Source organism: Carassius carassius, chromosome 21, assembly GCF_963082965.1.
Source record: "Carassius carassius chromosome 21, fCarCar2.1, whole genome shotgun sequence".
Classification (NCBI taxonomy): domain Eukaryota; kingdom Metazoa; phylum Chordata; class Actinopteri; order Cypriniformes; family Cyprinidae; genus Carassius; species Carassius carassius.
In genome coordinates, this window is record NC_081775.1 from 24,606,343 (window position 1) to 24,625,616 (window position 19,274).

At 37.3% G+C, this 19,274-nt stretch overlaps 1 protein-coding gene across 1 annotated transcript in view; it reads left to right on the forward strand.

Annotated features, from left to right (window-relative positions):
- Positions 1–19,274, forward strand: part of agbl4 (AGBL carboxypeptidase 4) — a 348,143-nt gene that overhangs the window by 325,608 nt on the left and 3,261 nt on the right. The window contains exons 10-11 of the mRNA XM_059503964.1: positions 86–238; positions 4,223–4,385. Of these exons, the coding sequence (XP_059359947.1) occupies positions 86–238; positions 4,223–4,385 (316 nt within the window). The remainder of the gene's footprint in view (positions 1–85; positions 239–4,222; positions 4,386–19,274) is intronic.

Consider the following 19,274-nt stretch of genomic DNA (forward strand, 5'->3'; position numbering starts at 1 on the left):
CTGACATGATGCATTCTGCCTGTTCATCTTTCCACTTGTCTGGCTGATCTCTCTCAATCATTGTGTCTCTCTCCATGATTTACAGAAGGTGAGTTTGGAGTTCTACATCGACGTGCACGCCCACTCCACTATGATGAATGGCTTCATGTATGGTAATGTCTTTGAGGAAGAGGAGATAGGGCAGAGACAGGCCGTCTTTCCTCGACTCCTGTGCCAAAATGCGCCTGACTTCTCTCTTGTAAGTCTAATGGGTATTACTATGGTACTTTTAGTGTTCTATGCATAAGCACCTTGGCTTGGCTTGGCTCAAAAATTAACGTTCTGTCATAATTTACTCACATTTACTCAATCTCTAATGTGATTTTGCATTGTACCACAACATTCAAAAATATTTTGTGATGACACTTTTCATTTTTTTCTCTTTACTGTGTTGGAGCATGTTCACTAATTACTAGACTATAAAATACAGTGTGTAATATCCTATAAACTATTAATATGTTATTATTGCATTATTTGTGATGTGCATGTAATTGAAAATGAAGAATGGCAAAAAGTAGCGCATGATGTTACCAGATATCATTGAAGCTCCACTCGTTAGTCACACTGATAGGTTTCTTCTTTTCTTCAGCAAATGGAAATCATTGGCTGAATTTCATCTCCGTCAGCCTTTTCCCTCTCAGCTCTATACTCATTAGCAAACGGCGCATGGAAAAGCGTTATTGGTATTTTCTCCAAAAATTCAATACGCCCCATAAATTAGCAAATTTTTTGTTTCCAAGATGAAGCGCATCAACACAAGCTATTTTTCCAGGGGACGGCAAGTAACCTTTTCAATTCTGCAGAGCAAGACAATAACCAGACTCAATATTGCTGATGAGATGTCTATATGAGGGGAGCAGAGACACTTTAACCATTTGCCACGGTGAAGCTATTTTGGATGAGTCGGGAACCGCATGCTGATGAGGACACGCTTATATACGTCTGAGAAGATACATGAACCATCCGTGCACCCAGTGCCTTCATAACACAGAGCTGGAGAGACATTATTGAGTCTGCTCATCGGCACAGACCAAGCCCTCTATATCTCAACCCCCTTCTCATTTTTTTCACTCAACAGCTATATTAATTGGTAATTTCCACATGGTTTTCAGTGTCAAAATGGAATAACATGAATCAAAAAGATTGGTTGGTCTTTATTTGCTTTGTTTGTTTACAAATTTACTTCTGGTTTATTTGTCGTCTGTATCCAGAAGGATTGTTTGGATGGATGTGTCTTCCAGCTCATTGCACCCCTTCAACTTTTTCAACATTCTTCTTTCTCGTTCTATTCATCTGGGCTCCGTTATAGTTTGCAGAGGATGTTTCTGTCTCTGGTCTACAGAAAATGGATAAAGTGATAACATGTATAGGTAGACATGATGGATGGATGGATGGAAGGGTATAGATAGGCAGATCGACAGGTAAGAGGATGGATGGAAATATGGGTAGATAGATGGTAGATAAGAAGATGGGATGAATAGGAATGTGGGTGGATAGATGGTTAGAAACAAGGATGGATGGATGGATGGATGGATGGATGGATGGATGGATGGATGGATGGATGGATGGATAGATAGATAGATAGATAGAAATATGTTTAGATGGATTGATGGAAAATTGCTAAATTGATTAATAGGTGGACAAGTGAATGGATGCATTCATTATATTCCTGGAGGGCAGAGGGGGGTGTGTGTGTGTGTGCACTGTATTCTGCTTGCCTACAGTTTTACTCCAGTGATGGTCCCATTGTGGAGGTCCCCCTCTCCCCTCCCTGCGGCTCCTAAATGCAATGTGTCGCTCTCTTTGTCAGCATGCAGTTCCTCCAGCCTGCAACAGTGACCTTCAGCATGCAGGAAGTGTGACATTTCAGTAGCTCAGCCAGCAGAATACAGGCAGTGGACTAACCTTTACTGCCCAGTCACCCATCTAGAACTCACAGACTTCTCTCATTCTTATACAAAGAGCCGCTTTTCACAGCCTATGACTATTCTCTGCTTCGTTGAAAAAATGTCAACACATTATTTATGATTCTCTATAAATGCTATTTGTGTTTTGTATGTGTGCGTGTGTGCACAATTTAAGGGTAAGCTCTGTATTTGTGGAACTAATGCATTGAGTGTGTTTTGAAGCTAAGCTCTCTGAAGCATTGCTGTGCGTTTGTTTGTGTGTGTGTGTGTGTGTGTGTGGTGACAGGAGGGCACAGAGGGCATGTCTCCAGCTGGCATGTTGCCCCCTCTCTCTGCCTATTCAGCACACAACCATCCCAAAGTTCATCCAGCATATTGAGGGAGAGCTGCCTCTGGAGAGAGTCATGTCTCAACTGTGCTTAGCCACCAGCTTCACATCACACTGACACTAGATCAGTCACCTTTCTTGGGCAAAAGCAAACATTTACCAACCATTATAGCTGAGCCATGGAAAGGCACGGAGAGTGCAGTGTAAGCAAGCACACAACTGCAGGAAAAGTGGAGAGCAGAGAAAAGTTGCCAGCATACTTAAGTACTTCTGTAATGGACAAAGTGGCATAAATTATTAGGCCAATCCAATGCGATCCATGAATAGTTTCCTAAATTCATTCAATAGCTTCTTTCTCGTGACAACTCTGTGCCTACTGTATGATAAAAATGGTTTGTTGGGAAATCCTTTTAAGGCTGGTAATTGTGCTATTTTTTGTATTTTTATTGTCAGTAACTAAAAGCTGCTGATGTTTTTTGAGAATATGTTTGTGGTTGTTTTATGAAATGAGGAAAAATGGAAGTCCCTTCTGACACAATTGGGACTATCAACACTATTTTTTTTTTTTTTAATTTAATTTCTCTCTCTCTCTCTCTCTCTCTCTCTCTCTCTCTCTCTCTCTCACTCACTCTGAGGTGCAACTATTTAAAAATCTTGAATCTGAGGATGCAAAAAAATCTAAATACTGAGAAAAGTTGTCCAAATGAAGTTCTTAGCAATGCATATTACAAATACATTTTTTAAATAAGTTTTGATATATTTATGGTAGGAAAATTTACAAAATATCTTAACGGAGTATTATCTAATGATTTTTGGCATAAAAGAAACATCTATCATTTTGATCCATGTAATATGCACAGTGGATAAGACACATGCCTTTGGTGTGAGAGACCCGGGTTCGAATCCACTGTGAGACACCAATGTGTCCCTGAGCAAGACACTTAACCCCTAGTTGCCCCTAGTACACACACACACACACACACACATATATATATATATATATATATATATATAAATGTGTGTGTGTGTGTGTGTGTGTGTGTGTGTGTGCATGTTTTTGTGACATATCAGGACACAACTTTGTATAATGACATCGGTATGACACAGGTATTACAAGGAGAGGGTGACTTATGAGGACATAACCCATGTCCCCATTTTTCAAAACGCTTATAAACCATACAGAATGAGTTTTTTTGAGAAAGTAAAAATGCACAGTTTCCTGTGAGGGTTAGGTGTAGGATTGGAGAAGGGCCATAGAATATACAGTTTGTACAGTATAAAACCATTACGCTTATGGGATGTACCCACTTTTTACAAAAACAAACATGTGTGTGTGTCACATTTTAGTTTTTTTATTGATTCATGATTTATTTCCCTGTGTGCTTCCCTTCTGAAATAACATTAAACAACACTTTTTACTTTGCTTCAAAAATAATGCCTATATACAAAAATAGTAACAAGCATTTTTTGTGCTTTTATTTGTTAATACTGACTGTTGTTCATCTATTATAGTCACCGTATTTTCAGACCATTAGTCAACAAATCCTCAGTAAACACTGCAGGTGTCATAATCATTGCTGGTATGGAAGAGATGCCCTTTTAATGTAACCGAGCTGCGTGCTCACAAAAAACAAAAAAAAAAACACTCATTCTCAGATTTTGTCCCCCCTAAGCAATTTCAAGTTAATTTATATTCAGACAAAATCAAACGTGGTGATTTCTGAGTAGGTGAACTGTTAACTAGTTTTACCCATTCGTGCAAATAGGTGGGCACTGATTAGGTTATCAGCCAATCACAGCAATGTTTTCTGTGGTTTCCTTACTCAAAGCAACCAACACAATAAACAACATCCCTTCTTCCAAGTATGTCTCTTTGTTTGTTTCTGTTCTCTGTGTTTTACTGCCATTAATCATTCTGTTGTGTTATGACTTTGTGTGTCCTCTCCAGTCCAGTACATCATTTAACCGTGATGTGGTCAAGGCTGGTACCGGCCGACGGTTCCTGGGTGGTCTGCTGGATGACACATCATACTGCTACACGCTGGAGGTCTCCTTCTACAGCTACCTGACAGCAGGAAGCACCTCACCTGTGCCATACACGGAGGATGGCTGTATCCTTTTATTCCTCCTTCACTGGATAATAACACTACTCTCTAAAATATATGTTTGGAACTTGAAGTTCAAAGTAAATCAGATGTTATTGGAGTATGTTTTACAAGAAAATACTGTCTTTTACTTCAAAATACAATGCTTAATTCATACTGTTACTTGCTGTTTCTTTATAATATTTGTGAAATTTAAAAAGGATTTTCTGAGTGAAAACTGCTTGAAAGTAAATTTTTTAATTTTTTTTTAGGTTTTTTTAAGAGTACCGTTCAATAGTTTGAGTTTAGTAAGATTTTTGTTGACATTTAAAATGTTATGTATAATATTAAATATTAAATTTGCAGTATATATATATATATATATATATATATATATATACAGTACAGACCAAAAGTTTGGACACATCTCATTCAAAGAGTTTTCTTTATTTTCATGACTATGAAAATTGTAGATTCACACTGAAGGCATCAAAACTATGAATTAACATGTGGAATTATATATGGAATTATATACAAAACAAAAAAGTGTGAAACAACTGAAAATATGTCATATTCTAGGTTCTTCAAAGTAGCCACCTTTTGCTTTGATTACTGCTTTGCACACTCTTGGCATTCTCTTGATGAGCTTCAAGAGGTAGTCACCTGAAATGGTCTTCCAACAGTCTTGAAGGAGTTCCCCGAGAGATGCTTAGCACTTGTTGGCCCTTTTGCCTTCTGTCTGCGGTCCAGCTCACCCCTAAACCATCTGGATTGGGTTCAGGTCCGGTGACTGTGGAGGCCAGGTCATCTGGCGCAGCACCCCATCACTCTCCTTCTTGGTCAAATAGCCCTGGATGCCTTCAGTGTGACTCTACAATTTTCATAGTCATGAAAATAAAGAAAACTCTTCGAATGAGAAGGTGTTTCCAAACTTTTGGTCTGTACTGTATATATATATATATATATATATATTGTGATTTCCACAAAAATTTTAAGCAGCATATTAAAAAATGTATGCTTATTTGCATATTAGAATGATTTGTGAAGAATAATGTGACTAAAAAATTGAATAATGACTGATGACATGTTTACAATTTTAGAATATATTAGAATAGAAAGCAGGTATTTTAATTTGTAAAACTATTTTCAGTATTACTGTTTGTGATCAAATAAATGCAGACTTGTTATGCATAAAAATGTTCTTTCAAAAACATAATATCTTGCCAACCTCAAACTTTTGAATGGTATACATATATCTGTTTATATATTGTATTGCCCTGTCTGCCGCCTTTCTCATCACATCTCAAAATAGTCGCTATAGTGGAGGATTTGGGTTTAATGGGAATGCTAACATATAGCACTCTTCAGTTTTTATAGACCACCTTGTACACTTCTGTTTCTCTCTGTTTCTCCTGGAGTATCTCTGACCCTGAAGCCTCCTGCTGTCTGAAGGAGCAAGGGAAGATAAAATGATCAGATGAAGGACGAACTTCTCATTTTGTTTAGCCTCTACAGATTTGTTCTGATGTCTCATAGTGAACTGAATAAGTTCTGGGTGTTTAGATACAGGAACCACAGGTTGCTTTATTGACAGAGAGGCTTTGAAGTGGAGCTGGTTCCTGTTGGTTATAGATTGTTTGTGAGTTGGTTTGTTCAGTGACGAACAAACAGCCTGGTCACTATGCATCTTCCCTGAAGGCTCATGCTCCACCTAGAACGATCGAGAACTCCACTCTCATTGAATTTCCCCCCTCATGAGGAACATATAGCTGGTGTAAAGACCCGATTTTCTTGAATCAATGCTGCAGCTCAGTAGATAAAAGCCAATGAATTGTGCTGCTGTCTCACTTTCTGAAATGATCTCTCCAATGTAGGTGCACCGAGCGACATACTGGGGTGGCGTCATGGTTCGATAATGAAGGCTGGGGTGATAATGTCACTCAGAGCTCAGCTCTCTTCCCTGCGTTAAAGTTGCATGCTGACCATACAACTCCATCCCCTTATTTACAGCAAGCAATGCCCACTCATTGATCTCTTAATTATTCTAGGAAACATTATCAGAGAGCGAGGTTTTGTTGACCCGGTTGGCTGTTAGACACATGAGAGACATCGGCCGGCCAACAGAAGTGCATTGTAATGTCGATGTGGATGCAGTGTATCCACTTCTGTGCCAACACCAACAGGTGTCCAGCCCATTAGGAAGATTAGGGACAATTCTAGGATTTTAGTCCCACATGGACTCATTTAGGGAGTAATTATTATTTTAATTGGAAGAGGGTAGTAGTTTGAATCGTGCTCAGCTGACTTAAAATATCTAATATTTCAAACATGTCAGATCTGACCTGTTTCAGCACTGACTAGAAGGATGAATACTATTTAATTATAAAGTACATTCAATGATTACTGAGGAATTCATGGCTACGTTAATCACAGATTTTTAGACGGGGCTGATATGAAAGACCCTAAATCAACACCTTTTTGTTCGATAATACTTTCTCAATCGATACAGGACAAGAGACATTTTGGGAAACTGTGGATATTTATTTTATTTTTGTTTTTATTTATTTTCATATCTGAATCTGAGGTTGAAAGCCACTCTATATAAAAGAGTGAATTCCATGGCTAAAAAGGTGTCTTTGTGCAAACCCGAGATGTGTGTAGCTTAAGTGCCCTCTAGTGATCGGAAAAGGGTTGGGCACACGCGCGCGCGCGTGTGTGTGCATGTGTGTGTGTGTGTGTGTGTGTGTGTGGATGAGTGTGTGCACACATGTGAGTGTTTCACCCCTGTATTGCTCTGTCATGCACCCATCTGCTATCTGCTGCATATTTACAGGCCTCTCTTGCATTAATTTATTTATTTGTTGGGTGTTTATCTCAGAGCGAGCAGTAAAGCTGCTGACTGATGCCTCATCGCTTTCACTGTTTCTCTCCGCTCGCCTGCTGCCTCGCTGGGCTGTCATCTCCAAGGCCCAGCCGCTCCAGTCGCGGTAATAAGAAACCAATCCATGTAAAATTACTCCACAGCCCTGCAGATTAGTTTCCCTTAGTGACAGAGAAAACAACAAAACAACAAAAAATACAATTTACAGCTTGCTGGAAAGAGTCATAACTTACCTGTGAGGCCTCTCTCCTTGAAACAGCATTTTTCTCATCACTTAAAACAGCTGCGCCGTGAAGTAGCGACAGGTTAAAGCTGATTGTGGGCTGTGCTATTTATTAGGTGTGCAAAACACGAGTTAACAATGAGGGACCTGCCACGGAAGAAGTGTGCGAGATGTTTAGTAAAGCTGACAGTCATTTGCATGTTTTAGCAGGAGATCATTTGTACAGTCTTTATGTTGTACACATTTGGGCACACACAGATATTTATGAGCCTTTCAAATATTGAGAACTGCTTTAAATGTTCTGACAATTCACTTTTGAACGTTTTACTATGTTTATAATAACATTTTCCAAATTTGGTCATCATATGAATAGCTATACATACAAATAGAGGAAGATAGATTAGCACTGCAAAACAAATAATTTTCTCAGTTGCTACAAAAAACATGAAAACATAGTTTCATATTCTGTTACATATAGCGCATTTCTGTGCTATAAGGAATTAAATTGTTATATTTAGTTATTGTTTATATTAATTTATTAATTATTAATCATTATTATTTGTTATTAATAATAATAATTATTATTATTTTATATAATTGTGTGTGTATTAATTCATAAAGAGCTATACATTTTGCATAAATGAACCTAAAACAGGTTAAACCTTAACACCTTAACAGATATATATATAATTTTTTTTTATTTTATTTATTATTTTATTATTTTTTATTTTTTTATTTTTTTAATATACATTATTTCAGGCAAGGAAACTTTTCTTGTTTTATTTAACTTAAAATAACTAAAACAAATAAAACTAACTACAAACTAAAACTGAAATAAAATGGATAAAAACTATATAGACATAAACTGCTAACATTTACTAAAACTTTCCAATAAAAACTGAAAATATAAAATAACTGATTCAAAATATTAATCAAAACTAAAATACCATGTCAGTGAAACTAAAATAACACTGGTCTGAAAATATATTCTTTATTTTAGAAAATATCAGAATTTTAAAGCATTTGATGTTCATTTGACTTCATATTTGGGGATCTTTGACATTACATTTTTTTTAAACCCCTGGTTTTAAACTGTTTAAACCTGCAATACAGGTGCATCTCAGTAAATTAGAATGTTGTGGAAAAGTTCATTTATTTCAGTAATTCAACTCAAATTGTGAAACTTGTGTATTAAATAAATTCAATGCACACAGACTGAAGTAGTTTAAGTCTTTGGTTCTTTTAATTGTGATGATTTTGGCTCAAAATTAACATCTCAACAACTTAGAATATGGTGACATGCCAATCAGCTAATCAACTTAAAACACCTGAAAAGGTTTCCTGAGCCTTCAAAATGGTCTCTAAGTTTGGTTCACTAGACTACACAATCATGGGGAAGACTGCTGATCTGACAGTTGTCCAGAAGACAATCATTCACACCCTTCACAATTAGGGTAAGCCACAAACATTCATTCCCAAAGAAGCTGGCTGTTCACAGAGTGCTGTATCCAAGCATGTTAACAGAAAGTTGAGTGAAAGGAAAAAGTGTGGAAGAAAAAGATGCACAACCAACCGAGAGAACCACAGCCTTACAAGGATTGTCAAGCAAAATCGATTCAAGAATTTGAGTGAATTTCACAAGGAATAAACTGAGGCTGGGGTCAAGGCATACAAATCGAGGAATTTGGCTACAGTTGTTGTATTCCTCTTGTTAAGCCACTCCTGAATCACAGACAACGTCAGAGGCATCTTACCTGGGCTAAGAAGAAAAAGAACTGGACTGTTGCTCAGTGATCCAAAGTCCTCTTTTCAGATGAGAGCAAGTTCTGTATTTCATTTGGAAACCAATGTCCTAGAGTCTGGAGGAAGGATGGAGAAGCTCATAGCCCAAGTTGTTCGAAGTCCAGTGTTAAGTTTCCACAGTCTGTGATGATTTGGGGTGCAATGTCATCTGCTGGTGTTGGTCCATTGTGTTTTTTGAAAACCAAAGTCACTGCACCCGTTTACCAAGAAATTTTGGAGCACTTCATGCTTCCTTCTGCTGACCAGCTTTTTGAAGATGCTGATTTCATTTTCCAGCAGGGTTTGGCACCTGCCCACACTGCACCAAAAGTTGATTAAATGACCATGGTGTTGGTGTGCTTGACTGGCCAGCAAAGTCACCTGACCTAGGTGAATCTATGGGGTATTGCCAAAAGAAAAATGAGAAACAATAGACCAAAAAATGCAGATGAGCTGAAGGCCACTGTCAAAGAAACCTGGGCTTCATTACCACCTCAGCAGTGCCACAAACTGATCACCTCCATGCCACGCCAAATTGAGGAAGTAATTAAAGCAAAAGTAGCCCCTACCAAGTATTGAGTACATGTACAGTAAATGAACATACTTTCCAGAAGGCCAACAATTCACTAAAAAATTTTGTTTGTTTTTTATTGGCCTTATGAAGTATTCTAATTTGTTGAGATTTGGTGTTTTTTTTTAAATGTGAGCCAAAATCATCACGATTAAAAGAACCAAAGACTTAAACTACTTGCATTGAATTCATTGAATACACAAGTTTCACAATTTGAGTTGAATTACTGAAATAAAATTTTCCACGACTAGGGTTGGGAACCGAGAACCTGTTCTGTTTTTTGAAAAGAACCGGAACTGTGAGAAATTTCTAAGTTTCGGTTCCGAAAATGGTTCTGGTGCGATACGTGACCAAGTGCTGTGACCAGCCTTCCGTAACGGGACGTCACAAATCGAATAACAGAAACACCGCCCTGCCTCTTAATTTACTGAGCACATTGTTTCCAATGACACGCACTCCACAGACTTGACACACTGCATAGTGTCTTTAACAGTTTATATTTCATTAATTTAGGGAAATGAACAAGTGTCTCAGACCTCAAGGGACTATTTGGCCAACCAGCTTATTCCTGCTTGAAAAGCAAAATGTTATTGATGGTGTAAAAAACATTGGACTAGCATTACTCAACATTTCTTACTACCTTCCAGCAATACTACGTTCAATAAATGTAAAATAGCTAAAAAAAAAAACATTGGAATCGGAAAATTTGTAGACTGTAATATATATGTTGAATTGTGACATTGCCAAACTTTAAATTAAGTTGACAGTAAGTAATAAACAGTATTGAGCATTGAGTAGTTGAGTATTGTGCATTTTTTCTTACCACAATTTTTTTTTAATATTTGTTTAATGATTTTAATGGAACCGGAACTGTTAGGCAGAACCGGAACCGGAAAAATTTCTAATGATTCCCAACCCTATCCACAGCATTCTAATTTGTTGAAATGCACCTGTAGACTGGCTAAACAACTGAGGAAAAACTGAATATGGTGTGACTTTTAAAAGGTTATTATGTTGTAGATCTGGAAAGGGTGTTTTAGTGTGTGTGGCACGCGAGGGCTGAGGGTGTCAGCCTTCAGTAGTGGAAGGGTATTTGACATGGCATGTAGTGCAAAGATTGGGGGCAAAGAGGTTACTAGAATGTGACATGCCATTTTTACAGGCCGGTTGGCAGGTCAATGGAGCGTGCAAATTATCAGCTGAGACCTTTACAGACATGACTTCACTCCCTGATAAAAACCAATACAATAACAACATTATAATTACCTGCAAAGGAATTAATTCACCTTTTCCTAACCTCACTAAACAAACACACACCCATAAACACATGCATAATGTACTGCTAATGTTGACAGTGGCACCACCTGGATAGAGATCTCACCACACTCCATAATGCTGCATTTCGTGACAGAAGACACTGAAAGATCCTTCAGTCAAAGGACTCAATTGCTCACGTTTTTGCTCCACCTCTGTCTCATTATAGAATACAGAGCATATCGGGAATATAGAAGGGCAGCACTGAGGGAATAATTTAGCACATTTAATGATTAATCACCCCTTGTAATGTAGCACAAAACCGAGGAAATTTATGATGGATGCATGGTTCGGTTGTTGGTAACCTGTAACCGATTTTTATCATTGTCACAGCATCCCCTGGGCGATATAAGTTGGGTAATATCTGTGGTGGCAAGGTTCCTCTGTACGAAGGTGCTGTGAGTGGTTATGTGTGTGTGGTGAGAGTGTGGTTTGAAATGAAATCTATATATCTTGTCTTAAATTATCTGTTTAGTGCAAATTGTATTATAAACAATATATCAAAATAAAAAATTCTTAGTTTTCACAAAATTTTAAAAGCTATATATATATATATATATATATATATATATATATATACTTATACAGTACAGACCAAAAGTTTGGACACACCTTCTCATTCAAAGAGTTTTCTTTATTTTCATGACTATGAAAATTGTAGATTCACACTGAAGGCATCAAAACTATGAATTAACACATGTGGAATTATATATGGAATTATATACAGAACAAAAAAGTGTGAAACAACTGAAAATATGTCATATTCTAGGTTCTTCAAAGTAGCCACCTTTTGCTTTGATTACTGCTTTGCACACTCTTGGCATTCTCTTGATGAGCTTCAAGAGGTAGTCACCTGAAATGGTCTTCCAACCGTCTTGAAGGAGTTCCCCGAGAGATGCTTAGCACTTGTTGGCCCTTTTGCCTTCTGTCTGCGGTCCAGCTCACCCCTAAACCATCTCAATTGGGTTCAGGTCCGGTGACTGTGGAGGCCAGGTCATCTGGCGCAGCACCCCATCACTCTCCTTCTTGGTCAAATAGCCCTTGATGCCTTCAGTGTGACTCTACAATTTTCATAGTCATGAAAATAAAGAAAACTCTTTGAATGAAAAGGTTTGTCCAAACTTTTGGTCTGTACTGTATATATATATATATATATATATATATACATAAAAAAAAGTACATCTTGATTGCTAATCTCTGAGCTATAGAACAATCCTAATTATTCTTAAAGATGATCAGTTTAATGAAAGATATTTGCTTTTGTTAGTAATATCACTTCATAAGTGCATTCATTGTCATTTATCTGCAACCAAACAACCTAATTGGTCAAGGATAATATAATGCTTTTTGTCCAAGTCATGCTGTTCCCGAATTCATTTCAAAAAGTAACAGAGAAGTTCGGATGACACACCATCATTAGAATGTCGAAAACAGGTGAGCGCCGAGTGAGTCTGGGATCTTGTTCAACACCCAGCTGGATGCTTTGATGGAGCGAGCTCACTCTGTGACTTTCAAATCACTTTGTACGGATGTCTCAGAGCTCATCGTCCTAAGAACTTAGGAAAATGTTGAATAAAGTTTTGGTTTGTTGAGCTCAGCAGACATCTGTTGTGCAAACACACTTTATCAATGTTAGAATCCTTTCTGATTTACTTTTTCTAGAGATATTTGTCATGACATACGCTAAGTGTGATTGGGGATCGATTAGAATTATGATAGCTAGTCATCCTAATGGATGAAATGATGCAGTTTTCCGATCTCTCCTTACAGATACAGAGATGATTATATCTGTGTTAATATTTTCAGTGACATAAGCAAAGTGACAAAGTGACAAAGCTGTACTGAGAGATTAATTAAAATTACAGTGGCATTTAAAGATGTGGTGACTGAACTAAACAACATGTTTAAGGTTACAGCTTAACTTTTGGGTAAAGAGTAGTATTAGGCTCAGTGCTAGACACCCGAAATGGGGAATGTTTCAGAAAGACATTCACAATAATCTTGCCTCTGCCCTTTACCGACTGACAGGTTAACAAGTCTTCTACTTCAAGTCATCAATGAAGGGAGCGTGAGAGAGAAAAACCGCACAGTGTTATGGCGACCGTGCCATTTTCTTTTGTCCTTTAGGCTACAGACGGCTACTGAGAGAGCTGTTATCCCTGGGCTAAGCTATAAAAGTCCCACTCAATCAAGCACCGCCTTTCAATGTCAGACGTTTCGGTTTGGATCCAGTGAGCTTAAATGTTGCACAGCTGTCTTGAGAATGAGCCATACATATAAAGCAATCCAGCACAAGCACAATGTCGGATCAGGCGGCTCAATGGATCCAGCTGCCTTTAACATCAGTCACAGCCTTTTCCAAAGACAATTCTGTTGATCCTCAAGTTAACTGCCAATGGCTGACATGAGATCAACCTGAACAATGGCCTGATTGGCAGAGGTGTAGTAAAGAACATAAGAAGGGCCTTTTTTGAATACCAAATAGCATTTCAAACATGACAATACAAGACCATATCCATACTGTATATTTGAGATTTAGCCCTTTCAATCAAACTAAAAAGGATGAGAGGTCTTTAAATCCTCCAGAAAATTGAGTTAACAGTAACCTGTAATACACAATGTGGGGATACACAGGCCTCCGCAAGACTGTGGAAATCATATGCATGCTTTGCAGAAGGCTTAATGTGATTTACCCAAGACAGACATATTCATGGATCAATGTCCTTTACAATCTGTAACACTTTACAATAGGGTCTCATTTGTTAACATTAGTTAATGCATTAGCAAACATGAACTAACAATAAGCAATATTTTTATTTAAATAATGCCTATTAATCTTTATTAATCTTAGTTAATTGAATTTTTGTAAACTAAATGTATTAATAAATGTTAAAATTACCATTGACTACAATTAATAGATGCGGTGTAAGTATTATAAATTTGTAAGTTCATGTTAACTATATTAAGGTTAATAAATGAGACTTACAGGTACAGGTTTTGAGGATAGCGTCAAGAAGGTCTAAAATAGTCAAAAAGCATACCCATGGCATTTTTATGTTGTTTTGATGCTTTATTGTCTATAAAGCTTCAAAGCTTAATTTGTGTTTATTGTAATTGTATAGAAAAAAAGCCACCAGTTAATTGATCATTTTGTGTTCCATGAAGAAGAAGAAAAAGCCAGAAATGTTTGGCACGACAGGGGTATTTATTTATTTATTTATTTTAAATTTGATGCTGTCACTCGAATTCATTCATAAATCAGCTTTTATTATCTTTTAATCTGATAATTATATCATTTAAAAGATAGTGCCCCTTAGCTTCAATGTAATTAGCTTCTTTTTGTTATCTTGTAGCATGAGTTAAATACTTTTTTAAAAGCTAGCTTGGCTGTATTTAAATGAAATTATAAATAGCTTCACAAGCTACAGTTTCAGAGTGTCTTTCTCTCTGCAACACTCTTAATGCCTCATTAGCTGTTCCTAATTTTTATGTGTAGCATGTCTGCAGCAGTGATAAATTAAGATTTTAATTACTTGCTATTGTGAACACTTAAAGGAACAGTTCACCCAAGAATGCAATTCTGTCATCGTGTACACACTCGTGTTGTTCCAAATTTTCAATGACTTTCTTTCTTCTGTGGAACATAAATATTGACAAATGTCACATTTGTCTGTTCAATGAAAGTCAGTCCAATGCTTTTTGACACCATTGATGTTCATTATGTGGACAAAACAGTTGAAACACTTTTCAAGGTAAAATATGGTCAATTTGATGACAGAAATGTCATTTACGGTTTTCAATCAGATCGTCGTTTTATTTTATACTCTTTGACTGATGGTTTAGATGCATTCAGTGTTTTCCAATGTGAGTTAAGAAACTTCTAATGGTCATAACGGAGTGGATATGGTTCTCTCTCGCTCTCTATCTGTGGAGTAGATTGTCTTGAGGGGTCATCAGATACGGCAGTGTTCTGGTCTTTGAGAGCTTTATGGCATGAAATGGATTTGATTCAGATCCAGCCTGTGGCCAACCCAGCCACTATACCTCTGCATTGCTCTTGAAGCCAATACTTCATAGCAGAGTGCTTATCTCAGCTCTTTAGCACCACTGCTCATGGTCATCTCCTTCCTATTAACACTACAGAAGGGCTGTCTCTGATGGGAAAATGGCAACGAGCAGTCTGCCAAGTAATATCATGTACGTTGCAGACTGTCTGGATGCATGTATGTGTGTGTGTGACACGTTGAAGTATTTGATTAAATACATAGATAAATGTTGAGGCACTTAGGAAGCATTATTAAAATTTCCTGCTCTGATTCCTGCCAAATGCAATTCCAAAGCCTGAGTTTGTCCTCTACGGCTGTTAACTTGGGTTTCGACCTACAGAGGCCGGACGAAAAGTCCTTACTGAGGGTTCGAGCAGCAGGGAGACAATAGCTGCATGCTTTATGTGCTCTTGTTTACTGTTTTAATTAGCATTGTTAATTGGCACTTTGTGACAGCTCGGCGACAGGCCTGTCACTCCACTGTATTGATGCCACTCTTGTCCCTAATTTGTCTTCTTGTTAACACACGGCCGGCTCCAGACCAGGGTGCCTTGTTTCTTGTCATTGGGCCATCATTGTCCATTTGTCTGCGCGGGAGCGTTTGCGTGCGGATACACAGTCCGGTAAACAAATTATTTGTCAGGCCATGGAAACGTCCATCTCTGTCTCATCTCATCAGCCCCTTGGAGACCTGTCCTTGAGTCGAAACAAAGACGGCAATCGATCCAAACACTCGAGCGTATGCCGATGACATTAAAAACCTCACACGCATCAATGGCACGGACTGCTTAAACCATTTAAGCCCACGGGAAACTGAAGAAAGCTCTATAGCTCAGTCTGTAAACAGTTTTTGGTGACTTTTTAGAAAGAGCATTTGAAAACTTGACTGCTTGATAATGTGTCACGCTGTGGTGTTTAGTTCATGCTGCCATTTCTAAACGTTTACTCGCATCATTTCAGTGTATACATACATTTCTGTTGGAATATCGGTTTAGACTTAGAGAATTAGCTGTATTTTAAGCAACTTTACATGAAAAAACACACTTAAAAATTGCACAATATGTTGCACAGTATGAAACATTGTGAAAATGATCCTTATTACGACATAGCTGGGAAAAATCTGGGCATATTAATATGTTAACTGAAACCGCCAGATTTCTGCAACATAGTGTGAAGAGCCATGCTGAGATTTTAGACTTTAGAGCTTTTTGAACTGTTGTATTTCCATTCATGCATATAGTTTATTTTTAAAAAGATACAAATAAAACAGTTTTATATTTAATCGAGTAGAAGGCAAAAATAATTAAATTTAAAAGATATGGCTGAGGTTATCAAATTTATAGGGATATTTATTGGGGGGTTTTTTATTGGCAGATATAAAATATGCAACTTCTCTTAAAATATTATGTGAAAAGTAGGCTAAAACACACACAAAGCCAGCTGCTGCAAAGTGAGAATATGCAGAAGAATCACAGACTGGGTTCCCTAAAACAGCTGGTACTGTCAGCTTGCACGTATTTGTGCAGAATCCAGCACTCTTGATTGCATTAACACCAAATACGATCCATATTGGATGTTACAAAGCTTGGAGATGTTATCTTTCAGCTATATACTGAACATGTGTCATTTACATATGTGTGTGTGTTTTTTTTAATTGATCTACTTTTAACTTGTTTGAAAACCCTGACATTAATAATAATGACATAGTAGACTAAATAGTAAAATGTGTTAGTTTTCGTGAGAATTTTTCCAGACAAATAGTCACAGACCCATTTTTTTATATAAAAATGACTGAGAACATCTGGTGTATAGAGTTATTTTCATAATGTTAAACTGTTAAACAAAATTCCCCCCATTTATTTGGATTCCCTTCACATCTGAGTGATTAAATGTGAAGCGCAATTCTGTCTCATGATGTTTGCAATCTGGCTTCTGTTATATGATTGTGACCACTTCACCACATGGGATGCCTAACCTTCATGTCACATTATTATGCAAGAGCTCTCGTCTACCTTCCAGGTGGAACGGTGGATGTTTTGGAAAATTCCAGCCCTCCGCAGGCCTCATCCACCATTCTGGCAGTACCTCGCTTTTCCCCCGCTTCCAGGTTGTTCTAGGCATTCTGGTTGCTGCTGGGCCGTGGCCAACATCCAATCAGAGCACAGGAGAGTCCCGCTCACAGCTGTGATGCTGATGAAGCCTTCTCCTCTTCCTCATCAGACCTTCCATCGCATATTTCCTGTTATAAATGGGTATAATGTGACATCACAAGTGGAGAGACCATCTGCAAACGGCAGGGTCCCGGGCTATTTCTGTCAGGGCTCCACGTACTCACATACTCGCTGGCTGGAAGAGTTTCTCTTTATTGAGGGGAAGCATGAAACTTTTCAGGAGGTCAAAGCAAAGATGTCATGGATGCGAGAGATTTGAGGACAATTTGGTATAATATTTTGTTGCTTCAGAGAGACTTGATAACACAAAAGGACATTGGTTCTCCACTAGTGGGTTGCAAATCTAAAATGGATTGCTAGTCTGTTCTGAGAAGTGCTACAACAAAGCTATTATAAAAGCTACTTTTACTATTATTATTATTTTTATTATTTTAACATTTTCTCACTGTTATTATTTAGATTATTTAATGTAGTATTATTTTGTATTGTTTTAAAACATACAACCTTTTATTTTGCATAACTTTATAATTATTATTATTAACATGTTTATGTTATTTTATTAACATGTTTATTTTTTTATTTGGGATTATTTATTTTATTATTCTAAAACAAACTTTTTTTTTTAATTTGCATATTGTTTTAGGCTTAAAAATATTGTCTTAATTACTTTTTTGTATTTTTATTTAATTTTACATAGTAATATTATTTTGGATTAAATAATGCTTATTATTTTGTATTCTTATTTAAAACAACTTCATTTTGCATTATTTTTATTATTATTATTATTAATCAAACAATATATTTACTTTTGCATGCTGTTATCTTAATAATTTATTATTATTATTACTATTATACATTTTAGTCATTCATTTTTCTGTTTAATTTCCTATAATATTATCATATTTTCAGATATTATTATTATTGTAATTCAGTATTTTTTTTTCATAATATCATATTTATTTTCATTTATTAGTAAAATAATAAATAATAAAAAAAACTATTGAGGTCATTTACGCTATTCCTTAATCAATACGGTGCACATTAGAAACATAACAGAAATGCCATGTCATGCCATGTCTTCCGTGTCATCCTCTCAAAGTGAACCCTGCCATCTTCCCTGGCCGGCATCCAAAAATAGCCATTGTTTTTGGAGGGCTGCAGTGTTTGCAACACTGGCCAGATGGGGTGTGAAGACAGGGGCTGGAGAATGGCTCTGTACACTGCAGTGGCTGTCAAGGCCACAGAGAGCAGGGGGGTGATGAGCAAACGGCTGGATCTGAGGTTTAGACACAGACGTTTTGACCTCTCTGCTAATCAAGGTCACATTGAGCGCCTGTTTATTTCACTGACAAATGGTCATGATGTAGTTGGTGATTGATGCGGTTATGAATAACCTAGTAGTGCACAAGCAGAGTAGAAAATGGATTGAATTGTCATGTAGTCTGTGAATATGTGTGTGTCATTTAAATGCACGAGACATGACAAGTCCTTTGGCTGGTGCATTCCCATCAAGGAGGGATTGTTTATGAGTTAACAGCTTTGGATAATAGGATTCCAGCCGTGGCCTTGGGATTTATGTGACCAGGGAGATTTTTGACTGTTGGAAGAAATTGGAAAAATAAAAATAAAAATAAAAAATGACTGAATCACTTTGCACCTTGTTTTTCTTCCAGGACTCTTGTTTCACTCCAACAGTCCTGACAGTCAGACATGTCATCTCAGAACATCGGTAAAGGGCTGACAGCCAAAGGTGAAAAATAACACCTCTGTGTTCATTCATCAACAGTGTCCGGCCCCATAAGAGCAGCCCGTTAACCACAACACACAGCTGGAGAAAACCTTCCTTATCAGATCATGATGGAACATCTATTCTGAGCCAGTGTCCTGCAACACAGACATCCATCACAGTCCATGACACACTGTATGAT